Raw genomic sequence first — 19,548 nt, forward strand, 5'->3', positions numbered from 1 at the left:
TCTATTTTTGAGTATCTAGCTATGTTCCAGACACTGGAAACTCAATATTAAACAAGATAGGCAATATTCTGCACTTAGAGATTTTTGTCTGAAAGTAAAGATAATTAAATAGGAAATTCCAACAAAGTAAAAGATTAAAATAGAGTGTAATAATGCTATGATGAGGTACCAGGTGCCATGGGAGGAAAGAAGCTGATGCCAATAGAGACCATGTAAAATTTGTCCTTATACCCAAGGAGGAATAACAAGCCATGGAAGAACTTTTTTTTAAATGTTTATTCATTTATTTTGAGAGGGAGGGGTAGAGTGATAGGGAGAGAGAGAATCTGAAGTAGGCCCCGTGTTCAGTGCAGAGCCCAACATGGGGCTCGATCTCACGATGCTGTGATCATGGCCTGAGCCAAAATCAAGAGTCAGATGCTTAACCAACTGAGCCACCCAGGTACCCCAACCCTGGAAGATTTTTAAGTGAAGATGAGCATGACCATTTTTTAAAGCTTTAGAAAGAGCACTTTAACTACAGTGTGATAAATATCACTTAAAACAAGTAAGAACAACTAGGTTTTCTTTTTCTCATACCATTTTAAGTAAATACAGGCAACACTGCAGTAATAATTTTTATTATTACTTATGACACATGTTTACTAGCAAATAAAAATATTTTATTAGGAAATATTTATATACGCTTCTTATTGGTTTTTGTTATTTTATAAATTAAGGATATTCATATGAAAATAATAAAATGATAAATGCTAATAGAAGTCACCTTGTGCCAGGTCTTTAGAACGAACTTTTTAGTATTAAAATTTACACTTCAGAGGAGCGTGGGTGGCTGACAATTAAACATCTGACTCCTGATTTTGGCTCAGGTCATGATCTCACGGTTCGTCAGATTGAGCCCAGCATCGGGCTCTGCAGAGGCTTTGGATTCTCTCTCCCTCTCTCTCTACCCCATCCCCACTCATGCACAGACCCATGCATGTTCTCTCTCTGTCTCTTAAAATAAATAAATAAATAAACTTTAAAAAATAAAATACAATTTACAATTCAAGGCGATACAACAAAGGTGTCATTTTATTACTAAGATTCTAGTTTTTGTTGAGCAATGCTAAGCATTCTGCATAGATCACCTTTTCAATATTCACAAGAATCCTAAGAAATACTACTATACATATTTTTCAAATGAAGACATGTCAAGTGAGAGAAATGAAATAACTTATCCAAGGCTACACAACCAGTAAGTACTGAAACCAGGATTCAAATCCTGATCTGGCTGGCACCAAAGCCAACTTTTAATATTATGCCACACTGATACCTAACTTACTGGGAAAAAATCATAGTGTTTCTTCTTTCTGTAATTGTTCTCAGTATAATTACTCCTCCTACCCACCCACCCCCCAAAAACTGTTTCAATATAATTCAACAAACACCTATTGATAGTATATTTCCCCTGTGGAAACCAAAAGATATTATATAAAGTAGTGAACTTTTTTTTAGTGTTTATTTATTTTTTGAGAGAGAGAAAGAGACAGAGCACGAGTGGGGGAGGGGCAGAGGCAAAGGGAGACACAGAATCCAAAGCAGGCTCCAGGCTCTGAGCTGTCAGCACAAGAGCCCGATGCAGGGCTCAAACTCACAGACTGCAAGATCATGACCCGAGCCAAAGTCGAAGTCGGATGCTTAACTGACTGAGCCACCCAAGCGCCCCTAAAGTGGTGAATTTTTATTGCTACCTTTCAGATAGACATGTTTTCACATTTTCTATAGAACTGTTGAAGAGACCAATGTGGAAATTGCAAGGTTAAGTAGTAATAAATAGAAAGAAAAGACAATAGCAAATTTCACCTTCAGCTGAATATTGAAATATGCATCATTCCAGTTGCAGCAAACTAGAAAAAGACAATGGAAAAAGAAATAAAACTTGGAATTTGAATTATGGAAAAAATGTCTGGCCAGATTTAGAGCAGATCTAAAGATTGTAATCATTTTGTAAATATTGGAAGGTTTATAAATTACTTTGGCATCAATGAAAGAGATAATACTCATAAGAAATATTGCCATAATCAATAAAGAAGCACAGTATGGAATTTCCTGTCTATAAGAAGATGTGTCCGTGCCATAACTGGGCAGACTTACTCCGAAGCTAACCAGGAAGCTAGACCCATCCACTGACAAAACGGGACCCTGACTCTGAACACAATTTTCCTCCTCCTTGAACCAAAAGGAAAAAAAAAGTATTCTGATGAAAAGCATTTGTGTAGCACTTTCCTCCTGACAAAACAATTTTTACATAGGCTATATATTTTTATCTGGCCATCATAATAATCCTAAGAGGTGAGTACAATTAATATAGTCGTTTTAAGATGAGGAATTTGAAGCGGTTTCTGTCAATTTTCTTTAGATAATTTAGCCAGCTAATGGTAAAGGCTGGATCCCTGGGCTCTTCTCCACTGTGCGATGATGTCATTCATTTGTTCCAAGAACACCACACTCATACAATGAAAAGAACATTGGATGAGCCTCTGGTCCTGATTCTATCACTAACTTTCTAAAATTGAAGTTCATATATGTTACCATATTTGATGTGGAAAAGAAACATTAAGCAGATAACTAGTTTTGCATTTTACTGCCTCAAGGGAGATATGTGCCAGGACAGAAAAAAGCAATTTTTAAGTTTTTCCAGTTTTGCTTTCCTAAAACCTAAGCACTCAAACTAAGACTTTGTTACAGAAAGAGAGAGAAAGACATCTTCTAGCACCTCTCCAGTCTAGAAGAAGATTTTCTCAACTGAAGAAGAGAGGTCTTTGAATTAATTCCAAGGCAGCAGGGATCTAGGCTCTGCTTCCTGAAAGCATTTCCTAGAAGGCAGAAAGAAGCCAGTGAGGAAGAGCATCATAATTGCACCTAGGTAAAGAGAAACACAGAAATTCGGGGTTGGGGGTGGGGGAATCTATGTCTTGGAAGTAGCAAATCACTGCTAGACCAGAAAGGAACTATCTAGACACAACAACTCTTGTCATAGAGGTAAGCTATTGCATATGGGATGATCGAGGACCAGATGATGTCACCATTCCAGGCAGAACTCTACCATGACCCCGGAGAAGTAGGAAAAACCTGAAAGGTGATTGGAGTAATTGTATTCACCACTCAGTGACTAAGAGTCAAAAATAAAGTTGATCTATAGAAAATGAATGGATATTTCTTACAAAACTAAATTTATAGACTAAAATCTATCTCAATGATTATCTGATCTTAAAGCCAGGTTTTCTGACTACTAGTATAGGTTTTTATCACAGTATCATTGCTATTGATGATGAGAAGGAGGAGGAGAAGGAGGAAGAGGTGGAGGAGGAGGAGGAGGAGGGGGAGGAGAGACCTCATGGTGAAAAGTTCAATGCAAAGAAAATAAATAATGATCTGAAACAGTATCTTATAATCCCCCACATTGGTAAAACCTCTACTGGTTTTTTGTGTCTCATCCTAAATGTCACCTATCCAGAAAGAATTCCCTGGTTTCTCTAGATGAGTTTGGGTATTCCTCATCGGTTTCCATGACAGTGTGTTAACCTCACCACACAACACTGAAATTGCCTGTTTCAACATCTATCTCCTTAATAAATTTTAATCATCATAAAGGCAGACACTGAATATAATTTCCCACTGGGAAACATGCACCTAGCACAGTGCCTGGTACATAGCAGGTGCTCAATATATCTTTGGTGAGTGGATAAGTGACAGAATAAATAAATGAAACTAAAGTTATTGTCTTGAATACATACACATTTAGCTTTTAAAAGAATTTATAGTCTATTATTCAAAAGGGATTTTAAATTGAACAGAACTTAATGATTTATTCCAAGTCTTATCACAGAGTCAATGATAAAGATTCCACAGGTCTCGAAGATTATAGGCCCCCTACAGAAACTTCAAAATCTTATCTAACAGAGTTAGGGCCTCAGTGGCTAACAAGATGGTGTCATCAGAAGAAATGGGATACATAATCTTGCCATACTTGTCCACTGTCTTTGAAAGTTTTAACTGAATTCATTTCTACAGAATTTTCTACTTTTTATGCATTGTTTCTCTTGTTCCAAAATACTAAAACAAATCAGGTCAGGAGATTGGTTTCATAATGTAGGTGATTTGGCCATTAATTCTTGAAATAGCTTTGAGAAACTTACTAAAAATTGAACCTATGCAGAAAGCTTACTACTTGGAATTCAGAGTGACTGACTGGACTGAAGAGAGTAGGTAAAACTCATGATCCTTTGCTGACAAAGCAACCTAAATTGAGGATACAGAGCCCTCATGCCTTGACTGATAAAAATTCCTGAGCTGGAGAAGAGGTCCTCTCCCCATAGTTTTAAAAAAGTTTTTTATACATCTTAGCCTGATAGTAAGAAATATTTTATAATCACTGAAATGGTTACACAGTAAATATTAATAGGAGCATATAATGAGAATATATAATTAATAAATAAGGGGATTCTTATAGTTTAGTGAATATACTGTTATAAAAGAGTGAGTGAGTGATTGATTGGCAAAGGCATGAATGAATTGAATGCCTTAATTCCTTGTTTTAAAAATCTAATATTTTGTGTACATCTTCCTACTGACTAGACTCTTCTACTCAAAGAAGTAACCAGTGATAGGCCTAAAGGAGAGATAAAATATTCTATCATATAGAGAATACTTGGGCAGTTTCCCAAAAACCTAACAGTTCAAATATTTCAGGTATCAAGTCATTAGCATATCATTTTCACACTTTCCCAATATATAAGAATTGTAGAATAAATTCAATTAACAGATAACTTTAATACTATGCCTAACGTTTGCTTCATAACATAGTCTTAACCAGTAGTTGAATACAAACACTTCTCTCTCCAGAATTCTCTCTCTTTATGCTTCCTGAAATGATGAGTATCTTCCAACCTCAAGAATCTGTGGCTTCATGGTTTGCAGTAATTCTCAAAACCAAAGTCAAGGTGACCCTTTTGAGGAATTTTAAATCTAAAAAAAAATCTTTGGTAAACAATCATTTTACTTTTACTTACAGAAATTAGAAAAACTATCTTTTCCCATCCCTCTCTAGGAAGATTCAGTTCTTAACTCATTTGAGTTTTACTGATTGAGACAAAGAAAAAACATGAAGTTTGTGAAATGGAAAAAATGTCTGGATATAACACTGGTATGGCAAATATGAAAGTTCAAACACAAAGTTAGTAAAAGGAATAAAATAGCCACTCAAGTACGATCAATTCAGGCACACATTTTCCCCTTTAGTGAATCTGAAAAAAAAAAAAATTCTAACAACTTGAGAAAAGTTAGAAATGGAAAGAGAATACATCCAAATAATGAAAGGAAAATATAAATTACTAAGATACTATGAGAAAGAAATTAAGCCACAAAGTACAAGAAACATAATGAAAGAAGAAAACTTCAAATGAGGAAGGAATGAACAGAAGAGTTTAAAGGGGTTCCTTCCCTAGGGAGAGGAAGAAAATAATAAAAACAAAATGACACCTTTAGAAAGTACAGACAACCAAAAGGAAAGATTGTGAACCCAGAAAACAACAATCTCAATTTCAGGGATGCCCAGGAGATACATGGAAGTATCAAGTCTTACTTAGAATTCTAATTACACAACACTCTTCAGCTTCCTCTCAAAAGAACAATATCAAAACATATGAGTTATGAATACGATGGTATTTAACTGCCAGTTCCTGGTAAAAATAAGTTTATACACACTCTATTATACCACTGAGAATAGCTGTAAAAAAAGAATTTAAAGGAAATAAAATGTTATACAAATGAAAACTGTCAGATAGACTTTTATACCAATTTAAAAGAAGCCCAGAGGATAATAAGACAATTTTTAAAAAAATTTTTTATTCTTTATTTATTTTTGGGAGAGAGACAGTGAGACAGAGTGTGAGTGGGGGAGGAACAGAGAGAGAGGGAGACACAAAATCTGAAGTGGGATCCAGGCTCTGAGCTGTCAGCACAGAGCCCAACACAGGGCTTCAACTCACAAACCGCAAGATCATGACCCGAGCCGAAGTCAGATGCTTAACCAACTGAGCCACCCAGGCACCCCAATAAGACAATTTTTTTTAACACAGACATGGGAGGCACATGGGTAGTTCATCAGTTATGCATGACATTCTTGACTTCAGCTCAGGGAGGTCATGATCTCACAGTTTGTGAGTTCAAGCCCCACGTTGGACTCTATGCTAATAGCGTGGAGCCTGCTTGGGATTCTCTGTCTCCCTCTCTCTCTCTGCCCCTCACCACTAGTGCTCTCTCTCTCTCAAAATAAACAAACTTTTAAAACATAAATTAAAAAATTAAAGCAACATAATGTATTTTTCTAAGTAGATCAGTTCATAAATGACATAATACATAGATTTTAGCATAATCCAAATACATTCTTGTCTTGCTAATTAGAACTTGTTGATTCCTTAAAAAAGTTGACCCTGGCACAAAAACAGACACTCAGATCAATGGAACAGAATAGAGAACCCAGAAATGGACCCACAAACATATGGCCAACTAATCTTTGACAAAGCAGCAAACAATATCCACTGGAATAAACACAGTCTCTTCAGCAAGTGGCGCTGGGAAAACTGGACAGTGACATGCAGAAGAATGAACCTGGACCAATTTCTTACATCATACACAAAAATAAACTCAAAATGTATGAAACACCTAAATGTAAGACAGGAAGCCATCAAAATCCTCGAGGAGAAAGCAGGAAAAACCTCTCTGATTTTGGCCGCAGCAACTTGTTACTCAACAAGTCTCCAGAGGCAAGGGAAACAAAAGCAAAAATGAACTATTGGGACTGCATCCAAATAAAAAGCTTCTGCACAGCAAAGGAAACATCAGCAAAACTAAAAGGCAACCAACACAATGGGAGAAGATATTTGCAAATGACATATCAGTTAGCATTAAAATCTATGAAGAACTTAACAAACCCACCCAGAAAACAAATAATCCAGTGAAGAAATGGGCAAAAGACATGAATAGACACTTCTTCAAAGAAGACATCCAGATGGCCAACCGACACATGAAAAAATGCTCCACATCACTCATCATCAGGGAAATACAAGTCAAAACCACCATGAGATACCACCTCACACCTGTCAGAATGGCTAACATTAACAACACAGGCAACAACAGATGTTGGCAAGGATGCGGAGAAAGAGGATCTCTTTTGCACTGCTGTTGGGAATGCAAACTGGTGCAGCCACTCTGGAAAAACAGTATGGAGGTTCCTCAAAAAACTAAAAATAGAACTACCCTAAGATCCAGCAATTGCACTACTAGGCATTTATCCACAGGATACAGGTATGCTGTTTCCAAGGGGCACATGCACCCCCATGTTTGTAGGAGCACTATCAACAATAGGCAAAGTATGGAAAGACCCCAAATGTCCATCGATGGATGAATGGATAAAGAAGATGTGGACATTTGGGGTCTTTCCATATATATACATACATATATATACACATACATATATATATACACACATATATATACATTCCATATATATACATACATATATATATACACACACACACACACACATACACATACAATGGAGTATTACTCAGCAATCAAAAAGAATGAAATCTTGCCATCTTGCCATTTGCAACCATGTGGATGGAACTAGAGGGTATTATGCTAAGCAAAATTAGTCAGAGAAAGACAAATATCATATGACTTCATTCATATGAGGCCTTTAAGACACAGAACAGATGAACACAAGGGAAAGGAAACAAAAATAATATATAAACAGGGAGGGGGGACAAAATATAAGAGACTCTTAAATATGGAGAACAAACAGATGGTTACTAGAGGGGTTGTGGGAAGGGGGATGGGCTAAATGGGTAAGGGGCATTAAAGAATCTACTCTTGAAATCACTGTTGCACTATATGCTAACTAACTTGGATGTAAATTTAAAAAATAAAAACATTAAAATTAAAAGAAAAAGTTGATCCATTACCATCAATTCAGTATTAAAGAAGGAAGGAAGAGGAGAGAGAGAAAAAAGGAAGAAGAGGAAAAGAAAGAAGGAAGGAAATAAACATTAAACTATTTCTCATAAAGTATAATTTTCAATTATGTATCTGTAATTTCTGTAACTTCCATCAAAGGTAGGAACTTTTGAGAAACTCAGCCTATTGGGCTTAGAAACCTTACAATCAATCTGCTTACTATTGGTGGGAATACAAACTGGTGCAGCAACTATGGAAAACAGTATGGAGATTCCTCAAAATATTAAAAATTGAAATACTATGTGATCCAGGAATTTCATTCTTGGATATATACCCAAAAAAACCAAAACGCTAATTTGAAAATAGTTTATTACAGCATATTTACAATAGCCCAGGTATGGAAGCAACCCAAGTATTCATCAACACATGAATGGAGAAGATGTGGTACACACATACACACAGACACACACACATACACTGGAATGAAAATCTTGCCACTTGTGACAACATGGATGGACCTACAGAGTGTTATGCTAAGTGAAGTAAGTCAGAAAGAAAAAGGCAAATATTATATGGTTTCACTAATATCTGAAATCTAAAAACCAAAAACAATTGAATAAACAAACAAAAGACAGAAACGGAGCCATAAACACAGAGAACAAACAGATGGTTGCCAGGTTGGGTGACAGACAGGTAGGGGGGATGGGCAAAATGGGTGAAGGGGAGTAGGAAGTACAGGCTTGCAGTTAGGGAATGAATAAGTCATGAAGATAAAAGATACAGCACAGGGAACACAGTCAAAGGTATTATAATGGAGTTGTATGGTGACCGATGGGGCTACACTTGTGAGCAAAGTATAATGTGCAGACTTGCCATACTATGTTGCACATCTGAAACTAATGTAATGCTGTGTACCAATTATACATCAATAATATTTTTAAGACATCATTTTAAAAAAAGACACCTGCTTAGTTAAATTATACCTAGAACATCAAGTACCTTTCTCCACCTCATTTCCAGATGCCTTTTTATCCCTTTCACTCTACCCTCCCTCTCTCCATTCTCTCTTCCCCTCTTCTCCCCCCCCCCCACTACATATACACCTAGACAATGTGTTTAAATTCAATTATTAGTCTAAAATAAGGCAATCCAAAAGGGACAATGTCTAGAGAACAAGTGGTAGAGAGAGTAAAAACACAAAGTGAAGTAAGTCAAAGAGCCATGCCATTTATTGGCTACATTACCAAAACCATTCTTGTTCCAGACAAACCAACTGTGCCAGATCTGGACAGGTATGGCTCCAAAATCTCACAGAGAGTTTTGTTTCTCTTGGTGATATTAAGGGGGACAGCAGAAGAAGAAAACAACCCCAGTCTTCAATCCAATGTACAAAGGAACATTTCTAGGTGTTTCAGAGGTTTTATATATCATTGTCCATCTCTATAGATACCAGTTGGCTAAAGTATCTCACTGATTATTGACTTTCCTCAATGCATCTTCCAAGTCCACAGGTAGAAGGATTAGACATTGTGCAGAGCCAGATTGCCTTAACCTCACCTGACCTTTACTTTCAGTGTGTAGCAACTCATAACTGGTCAGCACTTGGATCTATGCTAGCCCGATATAGTGGAGTCCAAGGGTGTCGAATAAATTTTGGTTCGAAACTCTCAAGAGGGGCCACTGGGTGGCTCCGTCGGTTAAGCATCCCACCCTTGGTTTCGGCTCAGGTTATGATCTCTCACATTTCATGGGTTCATGCCCAGCTTTGGGCTCCATGTTGTCAGTGTGGAGCCTGCTTGGGATTCTCTCTCTTCCTCTTTCTCTGCCCCCCGCCCCCCACTCTCTCTCAAAATAAATAAATTTTAAAAATACCTCGAGAAAATTCTTTATAGTTGATCTGATCTTCCACGCTATGTCAAAACAACAACAACAACAACAACAACAACAAAAACTGGTTTCATGAGGATCCTTGGGAACAAAGCTAACCTGGGGTAGATCTAGGTTAAAGTGAATCCCTTGGCCTAACCTAAAATAAACTATACTTTAGGAAACCACTGGATCTTGATCAATTCTGGAGAGGGAGCAGGGAGTCAGAGGTTTGCCTCATTTGGTAAACTTGTCAATTGTGTTCTTAGATGACACATACCCTCTGGAAAAGCACAGCAGTTACTGGAGTTGTGCTTCATCACAGAAGTGAATATTTACACTACAGGAAACCCAAGCATGAAATCTATTTTTAATCAGAAGATTGATAAATCCATAATTTTGTTCAGTATAAACAACTCTGTTATCTTTCACAACTAGGTAATTCACTTGATAAATATTAAATCCATGAGGAAGAGCTCCACTGTGCAAATTTTATTTTTAAAGATTGTTCAAAAGTAACCTTTAACAAGCTAAGAACACAGGCTAAAGAAACGCTCAAATCTGTGATATCAAATTTATGCTGATTATGAATGGTAATTTAGACAACCTGATTTATGAAATCACAAATGTCTGTAATTAAATACTATAGCCCTACTTCATTTTACTTTAGCAAAATAATATTAATGATGTACCACAGAGAAGACATTATTACAATAAATATTTCGCAAAGCCCAAGGAAAATTTTACTCTCAAATGGAAAACAGTTTAAATAGCAAATACCAGAACCAAAAAAAGGGAGAAACATATATTATATAGGAAGCTTCATTGCCCACCTTTCTTCTTGACTGGCATTCTTGGGTCTGACCACTGCCACAGGATTCAAGATCTTTTCAGGTCTCAACTTGATCCAGCTGGACTGAGGCCAAGAGCCAGGTAACTGTTGCAAACCACTTCACTGTTCAATTTTGAAATCCAGGCTGTCTTCTCTTTCAATAAGGAAAAAAATGATGTATTTTTCCCCACAATTAAACTTTTGACACTGCCCACAGAGTTCAGGAAAAAATAACCTTGAGTTTTTCGATTTTTATAAAATATTTATTCTGTTAAAAAAAATTTGAGAAAATTATCGTAAGCATAGAAAATGTTATTAAAACTCTTCTTCAGGCATCAACATTTTTGGAATTCAATGACTAACTCAATTAAGGCACAAACCAAATTTATACAGCTGTCTCATTACTCAATACATGATCGAATTCAGATGAACTGGTTGATGATAAAGATTCTCAATTCTTTAGAGAAAAATTTAATCTCCCCAACAAAAAATACTTTTAAAAACCTTTTTGACTCTGGTGTCTAAAAAGGTGGGTGAGTTTGAACAGTTTTCTGGGGCAGTACACAGACTGAAAGGCCCCCTTTTTATTTACTGGACCAGAAGTTCCAGATCTCACCCCCTCAGTAAGACAGGATCCAGCTTGCTGTCACTTTCATTTTTTTCTTCAGTGCTCTCCAAGCCCCTCGGGCTTAATCCTTAATGCCCCTCTGATTCTGATCCTCCCATGTATTAACCGAGAGGATTGAAAAGAAGGAAAGCAATCCCTTGGCATGGAGACATTAAAGTGACAGTGCTACTCAATGGGCACTTGATGCAGGATGAGTTGGCGAAGCAGATTTCTTCACACTGGAGTCATTCACATCATGCCATCTCTTCGCATCCAAGCAGCTCCCTATCCGGCGAGGAAAAACACTGAGACTGTTCGAGAGAAGTCAAACCTTCCCCCAAAGGTGTTTTCTGAGACGATGTAGTAGTATTAGGCATGTGAGCACAAGCTGTGCAAACGGTTCGCGATTTCCTAAATGAGAGTTCTGCTGCTTAGCTTCCACATCCACCCTTTCTATCTTTCTCCAAACTACCCACCTTCCTTTTGCAGAAAACACAAGAAATCTCTCTGCTACCGCTGGCCACCCCTGCCCACACCCCGTTCTTATATAGAAGTGCACAGAAATGTCCTGCACCCTCCACGCGATGAAGTGTTGCCTCAGGCAGGAAAAACAGCAGCACTAGAAATTATATAACTCTCGAATTTGGCTTCTCTAAGACATGGAGACTGGAGGGTCGGGGGTTGCTGGTCTGGGAGATACTGCTGGGCACTGAACGTGCACAAAAGGGCGCCAGGCCTATTCGCAGCGCCCCCCACCCCCACCCCGAAACACCGGCTGGCAAAGGGGTCTTCTTGGGGAGTGGGGGGGGGGTGTCTTTCTCTGGTCCCTTCCAAATGGGGTGAAAAGATGGAATATGAGGTAACTAAAGACTGGGAGAGGAGACACACCGCTGGGAGGATGAGGTGGGGAGCGGGGAGGAGGCTGGTCGGGGCCGCTCTGGCGGCCGGTTGGGGGCTCTGGGGAGGAGGTGTCCGGGAAGCCTTAACACACGGACCAGGCCAGAGGGAAGAACTCCCTCTAGGAGCGAATGGGGCGGACAGCTCGGCCCCCGCTAACAGAGGTGCCCAGAAGAGGGGAAAGCGCGCGACATCCCTGCGCTCGGACCGCCTCACGCACCCCCTCAGCTTGAGGGAAGAGGGAGCTAGGCTAACACACAGCAGGATAAGGGAATGCATGGCTGGCAAGAAGGCGGGACCATGGACGTCTGGACCTCCTCGAAGCCAATGAGAGGCCTTCATTTCTGGATGCCGTGCCCAATCACAGCCAGGATGGAGGGCGCGGCTTTTGACTGAGTTGGGGAGGGCCGGGCTGCAGGCTGAGGCGTGAGCCCGCACCACTTCCCGCTCGGGGCGGACGTTCTGGGTCCCCGCCCACCGCTAGTCACGTGAGCCGCCAAAATGGCGGCGCTTGGGCGTGAGGCTGGGGCTGACCTGAAGGATGCAGGTGTGTTGCCGGTCAGAACTGGGGAAGCGTCCAAGGTAGGCGGAAACCCAGGGCGGTAGGAGTCGTGATTTCTGCAGCCTCAATATGTTAGCGGACTCTTCCGAAATTATGGGATTTGGAAATAAAGAGAAGAGCCTCCAAGTCCATGCAGAGCGCAATCAATGGAGCCCCCAGTTGCTATAGAAAGAGACGGAGACAAAGTAGGAGACCTAAAGTCTAGTCCCGATTGCTTGATGTTTCCTTTCTCTGGCCTCCAGGCCTTTGCGCTGGCCTTTCCTTCAACTTGCAGTGCTTCCCTGTAACCATCCCTCCCCACCTCACCTTCTTCAGCTATTCGGTTAAATTTCACTTACTCCGGGAAACCTTCCCACGCTTCCCCTGGCCAGGTTAAGTTTGGCTTTTCTTATGGTTTTGGTTTTGTTCCGTTTAGTTTCGTTTGTATGGCACGCTAATTTCTGCCTGTAAATTACCTGCCTTTTTGTCCTCACGTTGGCCGGTTTGTGGGTTCTAGAAGATACATCTACCTTTTAATTATCCTGGGGTCTGGCAAATATCAGGTGCTGTGTAAATGATGAGTGAATATTAAAGTTCTGAAAGTCAGGCAAAATAATACACATAAAAGCACTACAAAACTGTAAAATACTTTCCAGACTATAAACCTCGATACATACACTCGTAATGGTATAATCATGGTGACCTTGGACTAGTCAATTTTTAGATAAAATGTTAGTTATAGCAGTCTTTACATTTCAGCACCTGGTAAAAGTCTATCAGAAAATTACCAGCCTATTTCTCTGCTTTAATAAACAGTGCCTTCCAAAGACTAGGCATTCAGTAAATATTTGTGCTCAATAAGTATCTGTCCTGTTTCAGGATTTTAGAATCATTATACTAGTTGTCTGGGTTCCCTATAAACTGATAGTGTAGACTGTCAGTAGGGTAGAAGCTTGGTTCAAAGCATTGCCTGAGAGTTTTCTTTGTGGGAAGTAAGGGACTTCAATGTCATCAATGAATTGAATGACAGAAAAATAAGTACTTTATCCAAGATTTTTGGTAAATTACCACATTACTGATACCTGCCTTCATAGTACATTAGATGGCTTAGATATAGAATCTCCCTTAGATGTTACTGTCTCTTCCATTTTCCATTTAGATGTCTGAAAGAGCCAAAAGATTAAATCTACTCCCTGAGAAATTGTAATTTATAATTTTTTTCCCTGTCCTCCCAGATATTTTAAAGAAAAAGATAGTACTGGCTTGAGTCCAATTCTGCAGTGATACAAGGAAAGAAACATGCCCATTATTACTTATTGTGTATTAACATACGAAAGTTCAAAGGAGCCCGTACTTTCAGGATGTTGATGCCATGAATGAATTGACCTTTCATTAGTTAGGATTGGTACATATCACTTACTCAGCAAATGAGTATTACAGTGATGTTCAACAATTACAGCAATGTGTCCACTGACAACCAGTGGCAAAATCACTTGGTACTATTAAAATGCAGATTTCTGTGGAACGCCTGGGTAGCTCAATTGTAAGCTTCCAGTTAAGCATCCAACTCGATCTCAGCTAAGGTCTTGATCTCAAGGCTGCTTGAGTTCAAGCCCCGCATTGGACTCTGCACTGGGCATGAAGTCTACTTTAAAAAAAAAAAAAAGATAAAATAAAATGCAGATTTCTAGACTTACCCCTATTCCTGTTGAATCCAGATATCTCAGGAGGGAGCTCAAGACATTGCATTTAAAATGAACCCCCCATGTCATTCCTGTGTACACTAAAGGTTGAGAATCACTGATTTATTATCTTCTGTGTTCATTATGCTTAATCCACTCTAATTCTCTTGCCCAGGACTCCTGAAATTTGAGATCTAGTCTGTGTTCTTGACTATAAATATTAAAACAGAAGTTGGTATAAATTGTGAAGGGCCATGATTTTGTAATCTATTCATCGGCTAATCTGGAATCTCATAATACCAATGTGGCAACAGGTTTAACAAATGTCATTATTAAGACTTTTCAGAGACCTGAAAGTCTTAACCAGAGCAAAGCATTCAGGAAGGATCCTGTTTGAGGATCCGATTTTGTTTTGTTGTGTTTATCACTATTTTTTACTTTCTCTTAAGATGTTACTGGCCAAACCCTCATGGTCCCTTGACATTGGCAACTGTCTGTTCATATTTTACACTTGGGACACTGGAGCCTTCCAACCCTGAAGCTCAGTACCTTGGGTCCCAGCTCCCTCATGTGCCACATGTAGTTTCCAGCAAAGGCTGTGGCTTCTGCCCCAGGTGAGGGGGCTGGATATATAATTTCTGTAATCCACGGTATCCATGATCTACTACCTCTTCCTAGCATGGAACAGTGTCCCTCTTTCTGATGTCTCTCTCACTATTCTCCAAGGCAGTCCCTGCTCTCTTCCATCTCCAGGAAACATAATCTCCAAAAGGAGGTCAGGCTTTCATGAGATAGTTGTCAACAAGTACCTACTGTTTCCTTCTAGCTTTGAAAAAGCTAGAAAAAGAACTACATAGGACCTGGCTACCTTTGAGGAAAACTGTAAGGAAAACAAAAACTCAGTATCTCTGCAAGTTATCCTTCTACACTAGGTCTTAAGGCAAGTCAACCTTTCTGAACCTCATTTTTCTCATCTATAAAAGTATAAAATTAGAGATGATTATTATCCTGCCAGTTTCTCAAAAAGCCATTGTCTACTAAATAGTAGCTGCTAAATAGTGATTGAATCATGGACACTATGTGAAAGCAGATGACATTTTACTAGGGTCTAAATGTTTTTTAATTGGAATCTAAAATTTATAAAATTTATAATTAATATCATTAGCTATTATGGTTCTGAAATTTTGTGTTTTCCAGGACATCAGAATGGCAACATACACACATGGTCAGCCCAGTGTTTCTCTAGGAGATGAAAAATTCAGAAGACCCATGGTCATCGAAATCATAGAAAAAAAAATGGAGTATCTTAGAAAAGAAAAGTAAGAGACACACCCAGACTGACAGTCAATAACTTTATTTGCAGATCTTCTGTATTACTGTTGTTTCTAAGTATCTAAGATCTATTAACTTTATTAAGTTGGTTATAAAAAAGCTTATAAAAAAAACTGAAGAGAAGTATGGACAGATGAAAATAGTGGTTTGTTGTAATATTGAGACCGTGGATAATTTCTTTTGCTTCTTAAAAATAAAATGTCCAGGGGCACAAGGGTGGCTCAGCTGGTTAAGTGTCTCACTTTTGATCTCAGCTCAGGTTACGATCTCTTTGTGAGATCAAGTTGGGCTCACAAGCACTGTCTGCTTGAAATTCTGTCTCTCTCCCTCTCTCTCTGCCCTTCCCCCACTGGTGTTCTTTCTTTCTCTCTCAAAATAAACAAGAGTGAGAGCTAACAGAGGAGGGGCAGAGAGAGGGAGAGAGAGAATCCAAAGCAGGCTCTGTGCTATCAGCATGGGGCTCAAACCCACTAACCGTGAGATCATTACCTGAGCTGAAACCAAGAGTTGGATGCTTAACTGACTGAGCCACCCAGGTGCCCTCAAAATGAATAAATAAACTTAAAAAAAAAAAAGTCCAGAATTATTGTTGAAATGTTATTTGTATAATAAACATTTTTAAATTAAAAGCAATTAGGAGAATACCATTTGGGGAGCTATCTATATTTAATTGATGTTCAATTGTAATTAAATTCAGTTTAGAATTAATTGACTCATCACAGTGCTGAATTCAGCAAAAAAGGAATACAGATGCCATGGTGTACATATTATCTCACATTACCACTTAGATTAACAGAGGACATTAACAAAGGACATTAATCTTAGACCTCAGACATTTATGAATTTAGGTATGATCGGAATAAATAAAACTAGACCTATCAAATCTCTTTGCATGAAGTTTCGGAAATCCTAGACAAATTATTTGAAATATATCTGGACTAATTAAGAAATAGTTATTTGCTAGAAGGACTAACCAAAATGTAAACAACTTTGTTCATATGACTTAAGAAATTAATCCTTTTAGCAAGAGCAGCATTCTTAGATATCTCATAAAATTTGGCTATACTAGAACATACTAATTTTTATTTGTGACCAGAATTTATCTCTTAAAAGAGTTCCATTTTAGAACCACTCTAATTGATCTCAGAGAGAGAATTATCCTCTCATTAGAATGAAAGTTCCATGAGAAGTGAGATTTGTTTTTTAATATTCTTTATCAGTGCCTCATCCTCAGCACAGAGAAAATGTCTCTTGCATCGTAAGTATTCAAGAAATATTTGGTGTTGGTTATACCCAGGAAAGGATATATCCTTTAAGAGAATACTATATTATGTTGAATGTAATTTTTCTCTATGTTTTCCCTGTTAGGACTTTAAATGTGTATGGCACAGTGTTCTTTGGAACAGCAGCTAGTTTCTCTGGAATGTTGGCGAACTTCATTTTCAGACACTGCTTCAAGGTTAAACATGATGCTTTGAAGACTTATGCATCAGTGACTACACTTCCGTTTTTGTCTACTGTAGTCGCTTATAAGTTCCTTGTAACAGATGCTTTGTATTTGGGTAAATTTAAATTCATTAATGTATAATGTGTTTATGTCTAAAATTACACATTAACACAAAATTTTGCTACCATTTATAATGATCACTTACACTTGTATATTCCTTTACAACCCACAGAGTACCTTTACCTATATTGTCCTGTTTCCTCATCACAACAATCCTCCTGATGAGGCAGAACAAATAGTATTGTGTCCTTTTTACAGGTACACAACCAAAACTAAGACATGTTCACGTATGTTAGAAAGCAACATAATACAAAAAGCAGGCTTTGGCATTCTACACACATGATTTCAGATTCTACCCCCCACTGCTTAAGTTTGTGACATTGGATAAGTCATTTAATATCTGAGACTCAATTGTCTTATCTATAAATTAGGACTACTAGTACTTACCTCACAGGACAGTTGTGATCATTAAAATACAATATCTTAAATGCCTAATGAGATATCTGGCTTATTGTGTGGGCTTCTAATGTTATTTCCTACCTCCTCCCCTTACCTCAAGTTTCACAACTGGTAATTAATGGAACCTCTGAATCCTGTTTATCAGGTCCCTACTTACATATCTCTTTCCCAGGGAAACCTCGGATTCCCTCAGGGTAGGTTAGGTTTCTAGACACATTCTCTATTCGTTTTACCTTCAAAGCATTGTACACACTTAAAAAATTATTTAAATATTTGTCTAGTTCTTTTGTTCCTACTGGACTCACCTAAAGGTTAGAGTTTGGGTCTCTTTTATGTAGCATTGTATCACTAACACATGCCTAACACATAGACAATAAAAATGCATTAGCCTAGAATCCAGATGTCTGGGTCTGCTGTTTAATATTTCTCATTATAAAATTGCTTCTGCAAAAACCAAATTTATAAGAGATAACTCACCTTACATTAAGTGTAATAAAGGCATTTTTTAAACATGATGCTCTTAGTTTATCATGTGCCTTAGAGACTGAATTTCTATTGTTTTCACTATAATTGAGGACAGTACAGATAACTACTCTGTGAGGACACAAGACTGTCTTAATTGTTCTTATCCTGAGTTTTAAAAGGAGACTAAATTTCCTTTTGTTTTCCAGGCAATATAAGCCAGGAAAATTGTGTTCTGAGAAGTTCACTGGTTGGCATAGTATGTGGTGTTTTATATCCCACTGGTTTGGCTTTTTCTAAAACTGGACGCCTGGCAGTCAAGTAAGTCCATCTGTTCCCTTCCTTCCTTCCTTCCTTCCTTCCTTCCTTCCTTCCTTCCTTCCCTCCTTTTGTTTTTGTTTATTTTTTTAATGTTAAATTTTTCTTTATCTTTAGCTGCCAATGACACATTTTAATCAAAATGTACTTTGGTACTTCAAATAGCTAGCTTTCAACCTTTTTGCTATCTACATGAAAGACCTTGGAATTGAAATTATCCACTTAAGAGAACCAATGAACTTTTCATAGAAAATACATCCAGAAGAAGTGCTTAATTATTTTTCCTTTTTAGGTATCATACTGTTCCATTGCCACCAAAAGGAAGGGTTTTACTTTACTGGTTGCTGCTTTGTCAAACAGAGGTAAAAGCAATGATGATTCCTCTGGTCTTTCAGACAGTCTTTGGAATACTTAATGGTCTACGGCATTATGCAATATTTGAAAGTACACTTGAGAAAACTGTACGTGATGATTAATCAAAGAGTGAATGAATACTAAATCAGCAGAATGGGATTTTTTTTATGATGAGGAATCCGGCATTGCTGAAGGAGTTAAAACTAACTCCAGACAGTTTGTTTCTGTTCCTCCTGCTTAGTCTATAGCAGGTACTCAATAAATATTCTGTAATTCACTATTTAAATGTAAGTTTCATCTTTCTTTCCTCCTGTGTGTGGGAATAGGTTTGAGATGACAAGGTCTGCTCTATACATATAGTCATTCGTTCACCAGACATTTATTAGGCCCCTGTTATATCTCAGGCACTGGGTAATATATAATAAGAAATGGTCTTTAACCCAAAAGGAACTCACAATTAGAAGAGAAATTTAAAATGTGAACATATAGCAAGAGAAGGTTTAAGAGGTATACAAATAATTATGTGGGCACATTGAAGATATGGCTGTTAACTACTTGTCCAGAAGGGAAAGCTAAGGGGGAAAAGTGACATTTGACCTAAATTTTGAAGGAGAAGTGGAAACTTCATTAGGAAAGCAACACGTAGAAATTAACACACAGTCTGCCCTAAACTCTGATTGTGTATACTTT

The 19,548-nt window shown here is 38.1% G+C and overlaps 2 protein-coding genes across 4 annotated transcripts in view; one reads left to right on the top strand and one right to left on the bottom strand.

Moving 5' to 3' along the window:
- The window catches only part of DLG2 (discs large MAGUK scaffold protein 2), a 2,060,086-nt gene extending 2,048,257 nt beyond the window's left edge, over positions 1–11,829 (bottom strand). The window contains exon 1 of the mRNA XM_086678450.1: positions 10,701–11,829. Within this exon, the coding sequence (XP_086534576.1) occupies positions 10,701–10,719 (19 nt within the window). The 5' untranslated portion in view covers positions 10,720–11,829. The remainder of the gene's footprint in view (positions 1–10,700) is intronic.
- An 803-nt stretch (positions 11,830–12,632) lies between these two features.
- Positions 12,633–19,138, top strand: TMEM126B (transmembrane protein 126B). Of its 3 annotated transcripts, XM_086678479.1 has the most exons (6): positions 12,681–12,785; positions 15,253–15,366; positions 15,624–15,745; positions 17,127–17,320; positions 18,396–18,507; positions 18,797–19,138. In XM_086678479.1, exons 3-6 carry the CDS (start codon positions 15,633–15,635, stop codon positions 18,978–18,980), a joined length of 603 nt encoding a protein of 200 aa, XP_086534605.1. In that variant the 5' UTR covers positions 12,681–12,785; positions 15,253–15,366; positions 15,624–15,632; the 3' UTR covers positions 18,981–19,138. The 3 variants fall into 3 exon arrangements, with proteins under 3 accessions (XP_025784376.1, XP_086534605.1, XP_086534604.1); XM_025928591.2 differs by lacking the exon at positions 15,253–15,366 and having other exon boundaries at positions 12,633–12,785; XM_086678478.1 differs by lacking the exon at positions 15,253–15,366 and having other exon boundaries at positions 12,706–12,750.
- The last annotated feature ends 410 nt before the right edge of the window (positions 19,139–19,548 follow it).

Source organism: Puma concolor, chromosome D1, assembly GCF_028749965.1.
Source record: "Puma concolor isolate L17-30 chromosome D1, mPumCon1.1.hap2, whole genome shotgun sequence".
Taxonomy (NCBI): Eukaryota; Metazoa; Chordata; class Mammalia; order Carnivora; family Felidae; genus Puma; species Puma concolor.

Bases quoted from the DNA above. Each gene is read 5' to 3' on its own strand.
- TMEM126B (XM_025928591.2), top strand. From the start codon at position 12,705: ATGGCGGCGCTTGGGCGTGAGGCTGGGGCTGACCTGAAGGATGCAGGT. The intron at 12,786-15,623 runs GTAGGCGGAAAC...TGTGTTTTCCAG, and splicing joins GAACTGGGGAAGCGTCCAAG to GACATCAGAATGGCAACATA. The intron at 15,746-17,126 runs GTAAGAGACACA...TTTCCCTGTTAG, and splicing joins GAGTATCTTAGAAAAGAAAA to GACTTTAAATGTGTATGGCA.